We start from the raw sequence: 20,612 nt of genomic DNA on the forward strand, positions 1-20,612 counted from the left end.
GACAGCATGCTCAGAAGGGTGGATGGACAGCACAGAAGAGGAAGCCCCTGGATGACATGGATTGATACACTACCTGGGGCGATGGGGGAATGTGTATTGGAATTAGTGAGATTGGCCCACGACAGGGCAGAGTTCAGAGCTGCTATACATAGGGTCACTGTGAGTCATAGGTGACTAGACAGCACATAACAATAACAACAATTGACCTTATAAAATGATCCTTGACCAGAAAATATTAGGATATTAGAATATGCAGAACATTTGAACAACACCAAAACCATAAACCCAAAAACAAACTACTAAAGTTATTGAAAAGCTCTGGAGATCTGGTGTTGCTGATACTGATCTACTTGCCAGCATCACTCACTGCACCATGGAGTTGTAAACAACCCCTAATGCTCATCCCACTGATTTCCTAATGCTATCAATCTCCTGGGAGAAGATTTTTCATCCCTCTCTGGGAAGCCTCTGGTGGATGTGAGCTACCAGAGACGGACGGCCTTGGAAGAGTCAAACTACACCTCGTGTGTGGCCTAGGCTATAACACACTTTAAGACAGCTACCAGGCTATTTCTATTCAACTAATTAAAAAAACTCAGAACCAAAACAAAACCAAACCCCAAACTCACTTCATTGCGCTGATTCTGACGCATAATGACGCTCATTGGATTTTCAATGCTATAAATCTGAAGGGAAGGAGAAGTCTTGTTGGAGTTATAGAACTAAAAATAGATTTTTTTTTACACCCCTACTTCACTTTTTCTTTGGGGAAAAAGTTCTTTCATTGTTATACAGTCACCCCTGCCCCAAACCACTTTACTATGTAGCTCTTATTCTGGACTCTTGTCATACCAATAATACCTAATCATATATTCCTTTTATACAGGTGCCACTGAAAGGGAGCTCTGCTGGCCTAGTGGCAAGAAGCTGAGCTGCAATCCTGAAGACATGCTGTTCGAATCTACCAGACGGTCCACTGGAAGAGGAGCAATCTCCTCCTGTACCAGTTGGACCCAATTCAATGCACTAAAGAGCTCTGGTGGCCTAGTGGCAAGAAGCTGCCACTTACAATCCTAAAGGCAGGTGGTTCAAATCCACCAGATGCTCTGCTGGAGGAAGGGCAATCTCCTCCTGTACCAGTCAGATCGGATTTGACAGTACACACAAGCAAAATAAGATAAAATGTAAAAAAGAACACTGAAGGGACAAACTCTTTTATCACTTCTCAATTTTTTATTTATCAATTTGGTTCACAAGTCAAAATGCAAAAAAAATGTGCCACAAGTCCACATGAGTCCAACCTTTTAAGTAGTTTATTAAATATATTACTATGTTGCAATTTTATATCTTGGATTTTCAAAATTTTATGGGAATTGCATCAGTTGTGGTCAAGGAATGAAATCAGTCTATTTTCATTTCCCAATACATGATTACATTCTTGTTGTGTATTCTATCAATATTAGTGTGTATTGTTACATTTTTATATCATGAGTAAAATGAAGTGAAATATGTTGTTGTTATGTGCCATCGAATTGCTTGAGACTCATAGTGACCCTATGTACAACAGCCCTAAACTCTGCTCTGTCCTGTGCCAATCACATTGTCTCTGAAACTCCCATCCCGATTACCCAAGTCACTGAATCAATCCACCTCATAGAGGGCCTTCCCCTCCTGCACTGTCTCTCCACCCTACCAAGCATGATGTCCCTCTCCAAGGACCGGTCCCTCCTCACAACATGTCGAAATATTGTTAGACGGACCCTCAGAATCCTTGCCTCCAAGAAGCCACCCGGTTTAACCCTTTCCAGGATGAATCTGTTTTCCTAGCAGCCCATGGTATTCTCAATACTCTTCTCCAGTGCCACAGCTCAAAGGTATCAATTCTCCTTCTATCCTCCTTGGTCATTGTTTAAGTCTCAAAGGTATCAATTCTCCTTCTATCCTCCTTGGTCATTGTTCAAGTCTCTGATGAGTGACAAGTGATTGCAAAGACCATGGCCTGTATCAAATGCACCTTAGACTCCAGAGAGACACCATTGCTCTTCAGTACTTTGGAGAGGTTCCTAACAGCAGACTTTCCCATCGCAATGCGCCTTTTAATTTCCTGGCTACTGGTGCCAAGAGTGTTGACTGTGGAGCCAAGGAAACTAAAGCTATGAACAATCTCAGTCTCTTCACCATCCATCCTGATGCTGCCAATTGGCCCAGTGCTGAGAATCTTTGTCTTCTTGACATTGATCCTCAATTCATCTTGGAGGCTGCAGTCCTTGACCCTCTGCAGCAGATTCTTCAGGTCCTCCTCAGTTTCAGCAAGCAGGGTTGTGTCACCTGCATAACGCAGATTGTTGATAGATCATCCACCAATCTTGACCCCAGTATATATGTGATAAATTCTTTCTTACAACTAACAGTAAATGTAAATTTATCTTAGTAAAATTTCAATGTAAAAACAATATCACAGTCACATTAACATATATGACAAAAATAAAGTAAGTCATCAGTATATATTTCTAAACTGTCCTGGTACTCTAGTACATTGGAAGGTAATATAATCTGTATTAGCAAAGATATTTTAACTGTGCCAGACTCTGGTAATTGCAGGGCAAAGAGATTTATCCATGTTAACTAATCCAAAGACCTTAATTTAGAATTTGATTAAGATTTATTCATGACTATAGTTTTACTTTAAACTGTTCTTACTGTATCATTTTCTGATATAAGCAAACATTTGTTCTTATAATTAAAAATACTCTTCTCTAATTTGAAATAAAGTGATGTTAAGGTTGGTCTGAGTAAGCCCATAGCTATACATAACAGCAAGGAAATTTTATATAATCATTTATAAATACAAACTTAATTGTTCTGACTGTCATGTTCTAATTATACATTTTTAAAAATAGTACTTTGAAGATCAATGTTATTTTATGAATATTTAACTAAACCGATATTGCAATTTTAATTAGCACATTATGGTTGAGTCAGGTACAGATTTGTTACTTATTATTTCTCAACAGTTTATCATTAAGAAACAACTATATATTTATTTAGGCTTTAAAGCCGATTAACTTTGTGTTGATTAACCTCCTCACTGTCTCTTTCACATCTCTGTTCCTGAGGCTGTAAATCAAGGGATTAAGCATGGGAATGATCACTGTGTAAAACACAGAGGCCACTTTGACCATGAGCCATGAGCCTTTGGAGTTAGGAATGCAGTAGAGAAATAGAATAGTCCCATGGAAGATGGTAATGGCAGTCAGGTGGGAAGCACAGGTAGAGAATGTTTTGTAGCGCCCCCCAGAGGAAGGCATCTTCATGACAGTAATGAATATAAAAGCATAGGATGTAAGGATGATTAAGAGGCTGCTTATTTCATTGAATACTGCAAATACTAATATTACTTTCTGATTAATATAGGGGTCAGAGCAGGACACAGCTACGATAGCATCATGCTCACATACAAAGTTATTTATGAAGTTAGTCCCATGGAAAGATAACCTCAACAGAAAGTAGGTAAAGGTCAAGGAGCAGACTATACTCCAAGAGTATGAGGCAGTCACCAACAAGCAACAAAGCTTTGGAGACATTGCAATTGTATAAAGCAAGGGGTTACAAACTGCTACAAATCGATCATAGGCCATTGCTGCCAACATGAATGTTTCTGTTACTACAAATATACAAGCCAAAAAGAACTGCATGATGCACCCTTTAAAGGAGATACTTCTGTCTTCCACAATCAAGTTTTCTAACAGCTTAGGTGTAACTACAGTTGAGAAACAGAAATCGACAAAGGACAAGTGGCTGAGGAAGAAATACATTGGGGTGTGGAGTTTGGGGTTGACTCTGATGATCATGATCATGCCCAGGTTCCCCAGAACAGTGACTGTGTAGACGATCAGGAAGAAAATGAAGAGGGGCACTTGGAGGTCTGGGAATTCTGAGAAGCCCAAGAGGATGAATGTGGCGGCAAAACTCTGGTTGTCATGGTTCCTGTAGAAAATTTTTTTTTAAAAAATCTGATTATTCAGCGTAATAAATATTTAATAAGCCACTCTGTTTCTCACATCACTGTCAACCCAAAAGCAAATCATAGCTGACCTCTCCATAGCTTTCAGAGGCTGTACATTGCACAGAAGGAGGTTGCCCACTTTTATCCTGTGGAGCAGCTGATGGATTCAAACCTCCTACCTTTCAGTTGTCAGCACAAGTCACTATCTACTAGACTACCAGAGCTCATTGTATTGTAATAAACCTCTAGAGAACAATCAAAATATAGAGATTGGAATGCATATATATTTTGTATGTATACTCCCGAGCCAGAAGCAATGCATATTGATTCATAGCTAACCCTCCAGGGGTTTACAGAGGCAGTAAATGATGGAACAGGAGTAGATTTTCTATCCTTCTCCCTCAAAGCCACTGGGGGGTTCAAATTGTGTGCCTTTGGGATGACAGCTTGGCTCCTTATTACTTACCCACCAGAGCTCTCTCTATTAGTTGTTGTTGTGTTTTGTTGAGTCTGAGTTGACTCATAGCTGATGCTCCGCTCCAGTGTATTTGCAAAGGCAGTGAATTGCATGAGAAGAGATTGCCCAACCTTCTCCGGCATATGTATATATCCTGCTGAGCATCTGTGTAAATTTGTTATGTATATGAAGCATGATGAAATTCCCTAACATTTTTGTGGAAAATATTTGTGGGTTTTATTCCTAGTTAGAACTTAGGAGTATCAAATTTTAAAAGTGATTTTTATTTTGTGCAAGAAAATTATTAAAGAATAACTTTGGAAGGAAAAAAAACCAAAAATACAGTAGTGCTTCCTATATTTCCCTCTGTGATATTCACCTGCTGGAGGATAATTTATGAGTCAGTTCTGACTGCACAGCACAACAGAAACTTCAAGAAGTGAGACCTGTTGTATTTTAGCATGATGAACCTTGTCAAAGTGGTGGTTCCATCTTCCTTAATCAAGTTCCCTAATTGATTGACTATTGCTCAACCCTTTCCCATGATGAAGAGTGAAGGGTGACAAATTTCTTATAAACCTTTTTTTTGTAGAAAATATACATGATGAGTATTTTGCTCTTCACATGTCTTTTTATCTATGAGCGACTAATTAAGCCTTAATTCTTTTAAATGGTCATTGGAAAATGGTCAAGAGAAAATTCCTTGTTAGCTCTACTTTTATTTTTAGAATCTTCACTGTTTCTAAACTCAATATTGAACATATTCTTTACTTGTGTTCATAAAAAATATGGGTTATTTTAATTTACAAAAACTGATTATTAAATATTATTCTTCAGTGCACATAAATCATCTGAAGTGAGTATCAGCTATAAAATATGTCGAGTGCTATGAATTTTCACTTCTGGAGTGAATAGTCACTTATAAAAGTAAGTTGCCAAATGTATAAACACACTAATTTGTTTTAATCTCTCTTTTTTTAACATCTGTATGTATATAAAAATAAAATAATTTTTATTTCTTGATGTTAAAAAAGAGTTAAAATAATAGTTAACATAAAATTCTCCTTCCCAATGTGACTGACATGCTAAAGAAAGATAAGTAATTAATAGTAAAAGTAGTAAAACTACTTACTCGACAGTATAAAAAAATGTCCCACTGCATACAAAAATAACTCCTATCCTCTTCATTCACATTTTATCTCAAGCAAAAGGCAAATGCCAGCAAGAAACCAAACTGAAAGAGTAAACTATGATTGATGTATCTGGAACTGAATCTCAGCATGAGAATTGGGTTCCAGAATCAACTGCACTTGTTGATGAGGCTCTTTAATCTTTCCTCTGTAGTCTACAGCCCTATTTTAATGTTAAATGTAGTTCAAGTGTCTATAGATATGGAATTGGCTCTTACCTAAATAAACTTGATATATGAAAAACTTCTGCTGGCTACTCTTCAGCAGAAGTTAAGAGAGTCTCTGTATTTTCAAAGACTTGTACTCCTAGATTCCAAGGAAAAGTAGGGAAATCTGAGCTCTTTCTGAAAATTATCAGCACAGTCCTGAAACCTCTGCTCTCCTCAGAGCTTCCAGTCTCCTCCCTGGGCTGTTGCCCAGTGTACTCAACTCAAAGAAACTTTACATACAGCACAACAAACAACATCTGATTGTGCTCCATCCTCTGAACAGCATAGTGTCCTGGGAGAAATAATAAAAGTTAACTGATCATATTCTTAGTACCAATATTCTTTGTTTTTACTCGTGTCAAAAGATAAGTAGATATCACTCATTACTCTTTCTAATTTTCATATTAATCTATACTTCATGGTTTCTAACACATCTCATCTTTTTTTCCATCCGCTGTAATCATGTCACCAAATTAACTGGAAAGAAATGATATACAAGTTACTCAATAAGGAATGTGACATCAAACTCCCTTATTTGTACCCTTTTTAAAATAAAAAAAGGCATAAACAGCTCCCTTACTTATCTCTTTCACAGGTTAAGGATGCCAGATTGGGGGGGAGGGATGGCAAGGTGCCCTATTTGCAAGAAGCTGCACTGCAACCCCAATGGTATGTGGTCCGAATTCACCAGAGGCTTCATGGAAGAAGGATGGGCAATCTCCTCCCATGCAACAAACTGCCTCTGAAAACCCACCGGAGAGTCAGATATGAGTCAGTTCTGACTCCATGGAACACAACAACAACACAATGTCCATGAAGCGGAAATTAAATAAAGATTGAAGTAGTCAATGATTGAATTTTATTTGGATCCACAATTAATACCCATAGAAGTGACAGTCCAGAAATCAAACAATATATTATATTGGGAAAGTCTGTGGCAAAAGACCTCTTTCTAGTATTGTATGATAATGGTATTTGCTGGAAGGTTAAGGTGTACTTGACATGGTATTTTTCAACTGAAGCACATATTTGTGAAAGTTGGAAAACTGAACAAGGACAATTGAAGAATTGATGCCCTATATAATTTTTTTAATAGTCGAAGAATATTGATTATGACATGGATTGCCAAAGAATAAACAAATGTATCCTAGGAGTACAATCAGGGTACTCCTTAGATAAAAAAGATAGTGAGACTCTTATCACATACCTTGGGTATCTTGTCAGGAGAGGCTAGTCCTTGGAAAAAGACACCCTGCTTGGGAAAGGGAGCCTCACCGGAAAGACCTTCGAGGAGCTGGATTGACACAATGACTGTAATAAGGGGTTTGAGTAACAGAGATTATGATGGTGCCACAGGATCTAATCTTTTTGGTCAGATGTATATAGAATCAGAGGCGATTCATGGCATAATCATAAAAACAATGCTGAACACTTCCAACACTTTCTGCTCCACATGTTCATTCCCCTGTGATTTGACTAGCAGTTTGATGATTTTGACTCATGGTTGTTAGATGCAGTCAAGGTGAGCTGGACCTTTAATGGCCCTAGGAACCTTGCCCTATCCTGCACCATCACGATCTGTGTCACACCTTAGCCTGTTGTGGTAGCTACTACATCAGTCCATCTCTTTGAGGGTCTTAATCTCTTTCACTGACTCTCTATCATTCCCAGCCTGTTGTCTCTAAGGACTCATTCATCCTAAAAATATGTCCAAAATTAAAGACAAGGTTTCACTATATTTTCCCCTTAGACAAATATTTGTGGCAGGAATACATAGAGTTGGATTTTATTTAGACATTCGTAGTATAAGATGTAGAATCACATTTTCCACTATTGTCTTTTTTTTTATTATTCATTTCTAACTTTTAACAAATTTCACTGCCAAAGCAAATGTACAAGGTTAGAATCCACCAGCTGCTCTGCAGGAGAAAGACAGGTAATGTGTTCCCGTAAGATTTATTCTCTTTGAAAACCCTTTGGAGGGTCAGCTTTGTGTCAGTTAAGACACAACAGTGCACAACAATAATAACTCTCGTAAAAGTCTGGAATATAGGGGGAAAATTCCTCAAAGGCATTCCTCAACTATGCCTGTATCCATTCTGCACAAAGCTTTATAACTGCTCAGTTAGAAGCTGCTGTTGTTAGGTGTCACTGAGTCGAGTATGACTCATACTGACCCTGTCAACAATAGCTCCAAACCCTGTCTTACCCTGTGAAATCAGCAACTCTGACATATTAAAGCGCATTACCACAGTCACTGTGTCCATCCATCTGTCTGCGTGGCTTCCTCCTTCATTGATCCTAAAGCATAATATCTCTTTCTAGGGAATAGCCTCTCCTAACAACATGTCCAAAATATGCGAGATGAAGTTTCACCATGCCTGCCTCTGTGGAACACTTCAGCTGAACTTTTCTCAAGAAATAGCTACTTGGGGTTGGTTTTGGGGTTTTTGGCAGTGTATGGGATATTCGGTGCTTTTCTCCAATATCGCAACAGAAAGGCATCAATCTCAAAGAATCTTAGTTAGATTATGTCACAGGCATTTTAATAAGACTTCACAAAATGCATTACAGGGTTCTTTTCAATAATTTTGTACACAATAATTTTTCATTTTAATTTTTCCTGAGAGTGAACACATTTAATGTTCGAACGCTTAATGAATTTTCCTTTTCAATCTGCCTTTCCTCAAAACGCCTTAAGTCTCTATAGTCTGCCTTATCTTCATAGCCACTAGATTAAGATTCTGTAACAATGCTTTGTTTCTTCAATTGTGGTGAACAAAATGCCTATTTTTACAAAGTATGTTTTCCCATGTTAGTCTCTCTCTTATACTTTATTTTGCAATCTACTATATTACACATTCACTCACGCTGTTGCAATGATCCTAACTCCTGACTACCATCTACTACATTTTTAAGACTGCAAATATTTAAAGAAGGATGCCTGTATTTCTCCTGACAAGGGGCTGGGAAATTCTAACCACCAGGCTTTGATTTACAAGAAAAAGAATTATGCCAACCAAGTTTTATAATACTTATTTTTTTCTTATCCTCTATATACTTACAGATTTTACAGTTTATAACTCACAGTTACCGTATATCATATCTTATAATTCTAAAAACATACTTCTTCTTTTTTTTCTATAATTATATTTTATTAATTTTCATAAACATTTACAGAGATTTTGGGCCTCCACTCACTCATTGTTGCACTATTCTCTCTACCCTCCTCCCAGTTTGTTCTTGTCCAAATGCCACAGTGCTTGTCAAAGCCAGTTCTGATTAATCTTCTTTGTCAGTGTATCCTTTGCCATTCCCTATCACTCCTCCCTGAGAGAGACTTCACCCTGAGTCATAAGGAAAAGGGGACGGCGTATTCTCTTAGCTACTTCCTGCTGAAAAGGGACACTGTGGGTTTCAGGGTGAAGATCTTCTCTCACTACTCTAAAGGGCCCCTTTGGCAGTAGGAAACACATAGACTATTATGGAGATTGATTTTGGAATTCAGATGCACTCTTATTGATTGTGCTTGGCTGTACATGTAGATATCCTTGAAGATGTATCATGGGGGTGTTGCAACCTAGAAGACACAAATTTGACTAACAAATTATAAGTACATGAGTCCAAAAATTATGGAAAAGTAAAAGAAAAGATTCTTTCATTGTTTTACAAACCCTCCCCCAGGTCCCCTCCACCATGCAGCCCTCGCTCTAGTCCCCTGTGATGACAGAAATACCCAGTTACATCTCTCTTTTAAACGGTTCTCTCCCTCCTCTGTTTCAGTGCAGTATGCATTATTGAACCCATCTTACTCAGTCTCTCCCCAGCCCCAAGGACAGTCCCATTCTACAACAGTGGCATCATGTAATATTTGTCCTTTTGTGACTGGGATATTTCACTCAGCATAATGTTCTCCAGAGTCAACCATTTTGAATAATATTGCATGAGTTCCTTGTTTTTTAATGCAGCATAGTATTCCATTGTGCGAATATACCACAGCTTCTCTAGCCATTCGTTTGTTGATGGGCACTTAGGTTGTTTCCAACTCCTTGCTATTGTGAACAAAGCTGCAATAAACATGGGTGTGCATATATCTGCTTGGATGTCAGCTATGGTCTCTCCAGGGTATATTCCCAGTAGTGGAATTGCTGGGTCAAATGGTATCTCTATTTGCAACTTTTTGAGAAAGCGCCATACTGCTTTCCACAGGGGTTGCACCATTTTACACTCCCACCAACAGTGAATCAGGGTTCCAGTCTTCACCCTTTTTATCATGTGTTAGAGGAATTTTTAGAATAGAGGTTATATTTCACAATGCTTATTAACATAAATGTTTATTAAGTGCTGAGAAAAATCTGAAAACATCATATAAAAGTGTGACTGAGTAATTAAATAACACTTTGAGCCCTCACCAAGATAAATTGACTCCTTTTAGTGGACCCATTTTTTGTTTCATGCAAATAATATCATAATTCAATACATTAATTTTAAATGCAAAACAACCAATAATTTCATGACTTACATAAATTGAGAAACAACTGAAAAATGCATTGATTGATGATTCTTTTGCTAAGATTGATAAACTCCAACAATTCTTCCAATTAGTATTTTTCTAGAATAAAACAAATTTGAAAATAGTGGCCAGAGTATATAGGCTGTAAATAGTTCATCTAGTGTTTCATACAATCAACTTTATTCAGCCTTATTAAGAAAATACTATTTAAAAAAAAGAAAGAATAATCCTGGATTAACCATCAGTTTCTTGCATTAAATTGTGTTAAATATATATGATGATGGCCATTGGGAGGTGGGGCAAAGAAAACATCACCAAAGAATTACCTTGGAAACCAGTCTGAACAATTAGATGAAACTCTGTCCCATGTGATATTTCATTATGTAGTAATTTTATTTGAACTCTAGGGACTTCTGTATTAATAACTCTGCTTCACTCGTCTACTTTAAAAACAATGAGAACTGTACAGAATATATATATATATATATATAATTTCTCCTATGCATGTAAATTATAAAAAATATGCAAGGGAAAAATTCACTTGTTAAACATGAAAATAATTTTACATGCTTTATTACTAATGACTTTGTTATCTTTCTTGTTGATATTTTTAAGATGGCATTTTAGTTGCATAACCAACAATTTCATCTTACTTGGTTTTGTAATTAAAAACCTTGGGACCAGCAGTCAGGAGATCAGAAGACATATTGCACTGGGGAAGTCCACTGTCAGGCGTCTCTCCAAAACGCCGAGGAGCAGTAATGTTCATTTGAAGTTGAAGGTGCACCTGATTCAGGCCATGGTCTTTTCAATCATTAGCTAAGACTCTGAGAGATGAATAATGAATATGGGTTATCAAAGAAGACTTGATATCTCTGAGCTGTGGTGTTAGAGAATGCATAGAATATTCAGAGTACTTTTATACATTATGGACTTCCAAATGAAAGAACAAATACGTCTTGAAGAAGGGGCGGTGTGCTCCATAGAAGGAAGGTTGGCAAAGCTTCATCTCATATGCTTTTGGCATGTTGCTAGATAAGGCTATTTCTTGGAAAGAGGCATCATGCTTGGAAAGGTTGAAACTCAGCTAAAGAAAGGAAGATCCCCAATGATATGAATTGAAGCAGCAACTGCAACAATGGCCTCGAGTGTGTCAGAGATGATTAGGATGGCACAGGATGGGACAAGGTTCAGATCCGCTGTTCAGAAGGTCGCTGTGAGTCATGCTGGGCTCAATGGCATCTAACAACAACAGCAACAACCATCTTGAATCCGGGTTTAAGCTATGCACAGGATAAATCTCAGCTTAGAAATTCACTTCACTTCACAAACAATGAAATGCTTCTTGCCCCTTTAGACATGAGGCAGTGGTTTTCAAAAACAAGTTCAATTGATTGAGGTCATGTTTTATTTCCCTGTGGTTCACTATTCTTACTCGATAAGCACTTTGTTTTTAAATAAGGATCAAATGTCTAAACATAAGGAGCTGAATGATACTTAAATAGAGAAAGAGAAACCACAGCAGGCCACCGCTATAAAGCAGAATTCAAATGAAACCACCTATTTCCTAGAATACCTGTACTCCAAGATTCCAGGACAGGATAAGAGGGGGAACCTGATCTCTTTCTGGTCCTAGAAGTAAATTCATCCTTCTTTTAAGCAATGTAATAATGGAAGTCAAAAAGGTATGGAGATAAGACACATCCCTGGTGTACATCTTTCCCAATTTTAAACCAGGAAGTGCTTCCTTGCCCTTTTCTGGCTACTACCTCTTGGTCCAATTATTGTTGTTGTTGTTGTTGTTATGTGCCGTCGAGTCGTTTTCGACTCATAGCGACCCTATGCACAACAGCCCTAAACCCTGCTTTATCTGGCGCCAACCGCACTGCCTCCGACACACCCATCCCGATTACCCCAGTCACCGAATCAATCCATCCCATAGAGGGTCTTCCCCTCCTGCACTGTCCCTCCACCCTCCCAAGAATGATGTCCCTCTCCAAGGACCCGTCCCTCCTGGCAACATGTCCAAAGTATGTCAGACAAAGCCCCAGAATCCTTGCCTCCAAGGAGCAGCCTGATTTAATCCTCTCCAAGATGAATCTGTTTGTTTTCCTGGCAGTCCATGGTACATTCAGTACTCTTCTCCAACACCACAGCTCAAAAGCATCCACTCTCCTTCTCTCCTCCCTAGTCATTGTCCAACTCTCTGAGGCATAACAAGCGATTGCAAATACCATGGCCTGTATCAGGTGCACCTTAGTCTCCAGAGAGACACCGTTGTTTCTGAGTACTTTAGAGAGGTCCCTAACAGCAGACTTTCCCATCGCGATATGCTTTTTGATTTCCTGACTGCTGGTGCCAAAAGTGTTGACTGTGGAGCCGAGCAAACTGAAGCTGTGAACAATCTCAATCTCTTCGCCATCCAACCTGACGCTGCCAATTGGTCCAGTGGTGAGAATCTTTGTCTTCTTGACATTGAGCCTCAGTCCATACTGAAGGCTGCAATACCTGACCCTTCGCAGCAAGTGCATGAGGTCCTCCTCAGTTTCAGCAAGCAGGGTTGTGTCATCTGCATAACGCAGATTGTTAATAGATCTTCCACCAATCCTGATGCCACAATTCTCCTCATAGAGCCCAGCTTCTCGGATAATCTGCTCTGCATACAGGTTGAAAAGGTATGGAGACAGGATGCATCCCTGGCGTACACCCTTCCCAATTTTGAACCATGCAGTGTTACCCTGCTCTGTTCTGCCTCTTGATCCAAGTACAGGTTTCGCATTAGCACAATTAAATGTTCTGGGATTCCCATTCTTCTCAGTGTCAGCCACAGTTTATTATGATCCACACAGTCAAATGCCTTTGCATAATCAATGAAACACAGATAGACATTCTTCTGGTATTCTCTGCTTTCAGCCAAGATCCATCTAACATCAGCAACAATATCCCTAGTACCACGACCCCTTCTAAACCCAGCCTGGACTTCCGGCAGTTCTCTGCTGATGTGCTGTTCTAATCGGTTTTGGATGATCTTCAGCAGAATCTTGCTTCCATAAAACAGAATCAAGTGTTCTGGGATTCCCATTCTTCTCGGGTTAGCCACAGTTTACTGTAATCCACGTAGTCAAACGCCTTGGCTTACTCTCTGAAATACGCTTGTACTCTCTGCCTTTCAGCCAAGATCCATCTAACATTAGCTGTAATATCCCTAGTACCACAACCTCCTCTAAACCCAGCCTGCACTTCTGGCAGGTCTCTGTTGATGTACTGCTCCAGTCGTTTTTTGATAATTTTTAGAATCTTGCTTGCAAGTGACATCAGTGATATTGCCCAATAATTTCCAGGCTCTGTCAGGTTATCTTTCTTTGGAATGGGAACAAATCTAGATCTCTTCCAGTAAGTTGCCCAGGTGCTTGTCCTTGAGATTTCTTGACACAACTTGTTGAGCACATCCAGGGAAGCATCTATTTGTTGAAATATGTTAATCGGTCTGAAATAAATTCCTGAAGCTTTGGGTTTTTTGTTTTGTTTTGTTTTTTCAATTCCTTCAGAGTAGATTGAACTTCTTCCTTCATCACCACAAGCTCTTGCTCATACATTGTTTCATGAAATTCTTCTGTGTCAGCCAATTCCTTTAGGTATAGTGACTCTGTATACTCTTTCCATCTTCTTTTAATGCTTCCTGGATCATTCAATATTCTGCCCATAGCACCCTTAAGCATTGCAACTCAAGGCTTGAATTTGTTCTTCAATTCTTTCAGATCAAGAAATGCTGAACGAGTTTGGACCTTTTGGTTTTCTGACTCAAGCTCTTTGCACATTTCATGAAAATGCTTTGTCTTCCCTTGCTACCCTTTAAAATCTTCTGTTCAACTTCGTTATTTCTTCCCTTTGCTTTGGCTTCTCAATGCTCTAATGCCATATTCAGAGATTTTTCTGACATTCATTTTGGTCTTTTCTTCTTCCTCTACCTTTGCAATGATCTTTTGCATTCTTCATGGATGATATTCTTGATATCCACCTACAGCACATCTTGTTTTCACTCATTGATGGTTCAGAAAGCTGGAAAAATGACTAGGGATGATAGAAGGAGAATTGATGCCTTTGAGCTTTGGTGCTGGAGAAGAGTATTGTATATGCCATGGACTGCTAGGAGAACAAACAGGTCTGTCCTGGAGAGTGAAATAAGATTGCTCCTAGTTTCAAGGAGGGAAAAGTCCTTGGAGGGGCACATTATGGTTAGAAGGTCAAGGCACAGTGCAGGAGGGGAAGAGCGTTGATTATATGGATTGACTTAGTGATTGGAATAATGGAGTAGGTATGTCAGAGACCAGAGATGGTGAGATTGACTCAGGATAGAGTAAGGTTCAGAGTCATTATACGTAGGGTCTCTATGAGTTGAAGTCACTTGACGGCACATAACACCAACAGTAATGGAAGTAAATAAATTTTCAGCAATGTAATATTGGAAGCAAATAAGTAAGTCAGTAACATATGCCCTCCCTATCTACCCATCCACAAAAAGTAAGCCTCCACTGAGTTACTGAAATTGTAATATTTATAGTTATATATTCTTGGGTTATTGCTAGATTTTAAATCAGTATTTTATAACTAGATACAAGATGGATATAAAAAGATATTTTGATAAAGTTATTGTTATTATCTTACATTATGTCATGTTGTTGATTGCCTTCAAGTCAAGCACAACTCATAGTGATCCTATAAAAAAAGGCCTGAAGCTCCTCTACAACTATGGGCATTTATCAAAGCTCCTAGAGTCTCCAGAGGCATGTTTTTAAGGAAGCGGATACCATTCCTGCTTCCAAACTTGCCATAGTATGTGATTGTTGTTACGTGCCATTGAGTCCCTTGCAATGTATAGCGACCCTATATAGAGCAGCTCTGAATCCTTCCCTGTCCTGAGCCAGTCTCACCAACTCCATCATACCAACCCCCAATGCCCTAGTTACTGGATCAATCCATCTCATCTGGGGTATTTCTCTCCTGAACTGTCTTTCTCCAAGGACCAATCTCTCCTGGCCATGTCCCCAAAGTAAGTGAGGTGGAGCTTCAAACTCCTAGCCTCCAAGGAGAGACTTGGTTTCACCCTTTCCATGAGATACCAATTTGTTTTCTTGGTAGTCCATGGTATGTTCAAGACTCTTCTCCAGCACTACAACTTTAAAGCATCTATTCTTCTGTCATCCTTAGTCATTGTCCAGCTCTCTAAAGCATGAGTAATTGAGAAGACCATGGCCTGGACTAGGCACACCTTTGTATCTAGACTGACATCATTGCTCTTCAGTACTCTGGAGAGGTCCATGACAGCAGATTTTCCCAATGCAATTTGTTCTTTGATTTCCTAACTGCTAATATTAAGGGTGGTGATTGTGGATCCAAGCAAACTGTAATTGCTAAGAATCTCAATCCCGTCTCCATCTATGATAGTGCTGCTAATTGTCCCAGTGATGAGAATCTTCATCTTTTTTTCCCATTTTTTTATTATTATTAATTTCAATGAACATTTACAGAGATTTTGGATTTCCATTCATTTATTGTTGCACTTTTCTCACTGCACCCCCCACCCCCAGTTCACTCTTTTCTTTGAAAAGTAAAAGAAAAATTCCTTCAATGGTATACGATCCCTCCACATCTATCCCCACCCCCACCCCGAGTATACTCCACTCTGGAACTTTCATTCCAGACTTAGGATAATCATAATGCCCTATAATAAATTGCGTTTAAACTTTTCTCTTCCTCATCCATTTCAATTCAGCATGCATAATTCATCCAGTTTTTCTCATTCTTACCACAACCCTGATGTCAGTCCCATTCTACAGCAATGGCACTATGCAGTGTTTGTCCTTTTGTGACTGAGATATTTCACTCATCATAATGTCCTCAAGGGTCACCTATTTTGAATAATATTGCATGAGTTCTTTGTTTTTCAATGCAAGGTAGTATTCCATTGTGTGAATATACCACAGCTTTGTCTTTTTATGTTGCGCTTCAATCTATATTGAAGACTACATTCCTTGATCTTCTGCAGCAAGCACTTCAGGTCTTTCTCAGTTTTAGAAAGCAAAATTGTCACCTGCATCTTCCTTCAATCTTGATGTCACATTCCTCCTCGTAAAGTCCTGCTTCCTGAATGATCTGTTCTGCATACAGATGGAAAAGTTATGGGGACAAGATACATCCATGACACACTCCTTTCCTGATTTTTAACTATGCAGTGTTTCCTTGCTTTGTTTGGAGGACTGCTTCTTGGTCCAAGTTTAAGTTTCGTATAAGCACAATCAAGTGGTCTGTGATTCCCATTTTCCTCAAGGTTAACCACTTTCCACAAGATTAATTTACTGTGATCCACACAGTCAAATGCCTTTGCATCATCAATGAAACACAGATAGACATTCTTCTGGTACTCTCTGCTTTCTGCCAAAATCCATCTGAAATTGGCAACAATGTCCCTGTCCCTAGTGCCACCACCTCTTTTCAACCCAGCTTGTATTTCTGGTAGTTCTCTGTGAAAGTACTGTTAAAACCTTCTGGATAATCTTCAGCAGGATTTTGCTAATGTGTGATATTAGTGATATTGTTGTCGATGATATTGTTCGATAATTTCCACACTCTCTTGGGTCATTTTTTTTGGAATGAAAATAAATACAGATCTCTTCCGGTCAGTTGGCCAAATAGTTGTCCTCCAGATTACTTGGCACAGCTTGGTGAGAACATGCAGGGCAGCATCTTTGTGTTGTTGTTGTTGTTATGTGCCGTCGAGTCGCCTGCGACTCATAGCGACCCTATGTACAACAGCCCTAAACTCCGCTCTGTCCTGTGCCAATCGCACTGTCTCTGACACTCCCATCCCAATTATCCCAGTCACTGAATCAATCCACCTCATAGAGGGCCTTCCTCTCCTGCGCCGTCCCTCCACCCTCCCAAGCATGATGTCCCTCTCTAAGGACCCGTCTCTCCTCACAACATGTCCAAAGTATGTTAGACGGAGCCTCAGAATCCTTACCTCCAAAGAGCCACCCGGTTTAACCCTTTCCAGGACAAATCTGTTTGTTTTCCTAGCAGTCCATGGTATTCTCAATACTCTTCTCCAGCACCACAGCTCAAAGGCATCAATTCTCCTTCTATCCTCCTTGGTCATTCCAACTCTCTGATGCATAACAGGTGATTGCGAAGACCATAGCCTGTATCAGACGCACCTTAGTCTCCAAAGAGATACCATTGCTCTTCAGCACTTTGGAGAGGTCAGCATCTATTTTCTGAAATACATCAATTGGGATTCCATCATTCCATCAGTTCCTGGGTTTTTGTTTTTTTTCTTGGCTAAGTCCTTCAGAGCAGCCTGTACTTCCTCCCTCACCACCATTGCCTCTTGATCATATGCTGTTTCTTGAAATTCCTGTGTCAGCTAATTCTTTTCGGTACAATGACACTGTATACTCCATCCACCTTCTTTTAATGCTTCCTGAATCATTCAATATTCTGTCCATGGAATCCTTAAGCATTGCAACTTGTGGCTTGAATTTATCCTTTAGTTCTTTCAGCTTATGAAATGTTGAGCGATTTTGGACCTTTTGATTTTCTGACTCCAGCTCCCTGCACATTTCAAAATAATATTCTGCCTTGTCTTCTTGAACGGCTCTTTGAAATCTTCTATTAATTTCTTCCCTTTGCTGTGGCTTGTTGGCACTCTAGTGCAATATTCAAAGTCTCTTCTGACATCCATTTAGGTCTTTTTCTCTTCTTCCTTCTTTGTAATTACTTTTTGCAGTCTTCATTAATGATATTCTTGATATCTTCCCACAGCTTATCTGGACTTTATTCATTAGTGTTCAAGGCCTCTAACCTATTCCTTAGTTGGTTTTTAAATTCATGGGAGATAGACTGAAGGTCAAATTTTGATTCCTTTGGATATGGTTTAACTTTCTTTAGTTTTAATTTGAACTTGCATATGAGCAGTTGATGGTCGGTTCCACAATCAGCACCCAGCCTACTTTCACTGCTGATATTGAACTTTTCCAACAATTCCTTCCACAGATGTAATCGATCTGATTCTGGTGTATCCCATCAGGTTAAATTCATGTGTGTAGCCTATGTTTATATTTCTTGCAAAATGTATTTTCTATTAATAAATCATTGGTTGTACAGAATTCTATAATTCTATGCCCTGCCACATGTTTCTAATTTCCTTGATCAGGTAACATTTTCTCCAAGAAGGGCATTGGCTTCCTTAATCTCATTTTTCAGGAAAGGCTATCTTCAGTCTCAAATCTCCTTTGGGGTTTCGTTTCAAACTGGATGGCTTCCTTATGCACACAGTGTTGGGAATCCACAGAATCACACAACATGGGATCTGAGAGCTCTCTCTAATCTCCTTGATCAGGTAACATCTTTCTCTCAGAAGGGCATCAGCTACCTTAATCTTATCTTTCAGGAAAGAATATCTTTAGTCTCAAATATTCTTCAGTATCAGATCTAGAAGAGACCTGTGCAATGTTTCAGCACTGCAAACAGAGACAGTAAGTCACGGAACTTAGTAGAAACTTTATGGCCAGGATCTTCTCTTAATAGCCTCAAGCAAAATTTTTTCTCTGAATTTGGTACATATGATTTGGACTTAGGTATTCCTAAACAAGAGATGGACAACAGCATGAGAGACCAATAGCAGTTTGTAGTGCAAGGTATCACAGAAGTGACAGGTGATCATATCAAGAGGTGGCTGGGGAAGGGAGGGTATAACAAGGTATCCCGGTGTGCAAGGAATAGGAATGTAGCAGGGAAAGAGTAGAGACAAGTCACATGTGCTTAAGGTTAGGGGTGAGCAGTGAATGTATTGGTTTTTTTCTGTAAGGGAAGTGTCTTTCATCTGGTGGGTAAAAAGACTTGTCTGTCAGATATACTAGCACTGTATATGCAAATTAAGACAGACTAGGAAGAAGGATTGGCCATTCAGTTATGAAATATAATTGGCCTTTGAAAACCTTATGTAGAGTAGAACACACTTAAAGTAGACTAACGGATATGACAACTAGCGTTGATCCCTCAAATTTGGAAACACTAAGGAGAAGAAACAGTAATAAGAAGAATTTAACAATTGGTATGTGGAATATGAGAAGCAAGAATGTAGGGAAATTGAACATTTTTTAATAGATAAATGGAAAGCGTAAATATTGACATACTAAGTATTCGCAAAATGAGTTGGACTGGTATGGGACATTTCGAGTCAGATGATCAGATGATATATTATTCTGGAGATGAAAAGGTGAGGAAAAATGGGACTGTTTTTAATCTTAAAAAGGTCATTTCTAGAACTATATGGAAATACAGTGTTGTGAATGACAGGACAATATCTATATACATACAAACAAGTCCAGTGAATAAAACTGTCATTCACATATATTCACCAACACAGATGCAGATATATCAATTAAAATAACAAAATATCTGGAATATATAGAAGAATACTTTTTGTTAATTCAGGTGATAAAAATATTTCTATATTGCTGTACAAAGGATATAGTCCACCATTGTTTATAAAATTGATTAATTGTACAGCATTCGTATTTAGAATTTTTTTTGGTAAGACATTGACAATAAGGAAAGACACAATAGCAGAAAAGTTTTGCTGTTGTTGTTGTTAAGTGCCGTCGAGTCGCAGGCGACTCATAGCGACGCTATGACCCTATGAAAAGTTTTATCATAACATATTTCACAAAAATAAAAATTGAAATTATTGCATAAAAATACATGAAATGATAAAATATTATAACAAAAAAGACAATTAGATATAAGGAAAATATATCAACAAGCACATTATTAAATGCAATTAAAATTTTCAAAAGGTCACCTAAAATATTCAATTTGTTACATGTTTCAATGATTTGACATTATTTCTAAATTGTGTATTATTTTCTGTCATTCTGCTGTATATTCTGGTCACTATAGAGATTTTGTTGCTACTTGCCGTTGAATAGGAACCGTCCCCAAATTGATCCTCCAGCAGGTTTTCAGAGGCAGCATATTGCACAGGAAGAGATTACCCATCCTTCTCCTGCTAAGCAGCTGATGGATTTGAACCATGTGTTTTTAAGACTTCAGCACAGCTTCTTACCACTAAGCCACCAGAGCTTCCTCATTGTAAGGTACGGGTATTTATTGTTGCCTTGTTGTTGTTGTTGTTATGTGCCGTCAAGTCGCTTGCGATTGATAGCGACCCTATGTA

General features: G+C 38.7%; 1 protein-coding gene across 1 annotated transcript; it reads right to left on the minus strand.

Annotated features, from left to right (window-relative positions):
* Window positions 1-3,044: 3,044 nt before the first annotated feature.
* Window positions 3,045-6,282, minus strand: LOC102852363 (olfactory receptor 5D13-like). Its single transcript, XM_006902326.1, has 2 exons — window positions 6,278-6,282; window positions 3,045-3,987 (listed from the first exon to the last, which is right to left on the minus strand). Exons 1-2 carry the CDS (start codon window positions 6,280-6,282, stop codon window positions 3,045-3,047), a joined length of 948 nt encoding a protein of 315 aa, XP_006902388.1.
* Between the last annotated feature and the right edge of the window lie 14,330 nt (window positions 6,283-20,612).

The sequence above is a fragment of the Elephantulus edwardii genome, unplaced genomic scaffold (assembly GCF_000299155.1).
Source record: "Elephantulus edwardii isolate Elephantulus edwardi_28Jun2011 unplaced genomic scaffold, EleEdw1.0 scaffold00389, whole genome shotgun sequence".
Classification (NCBI taxonomy): Eukaryota; Metazoa; Chordata; class Mammalia; order Macroscelidea; family Macroscelididae; genus Elephantulus; species Elephantulus edwardii.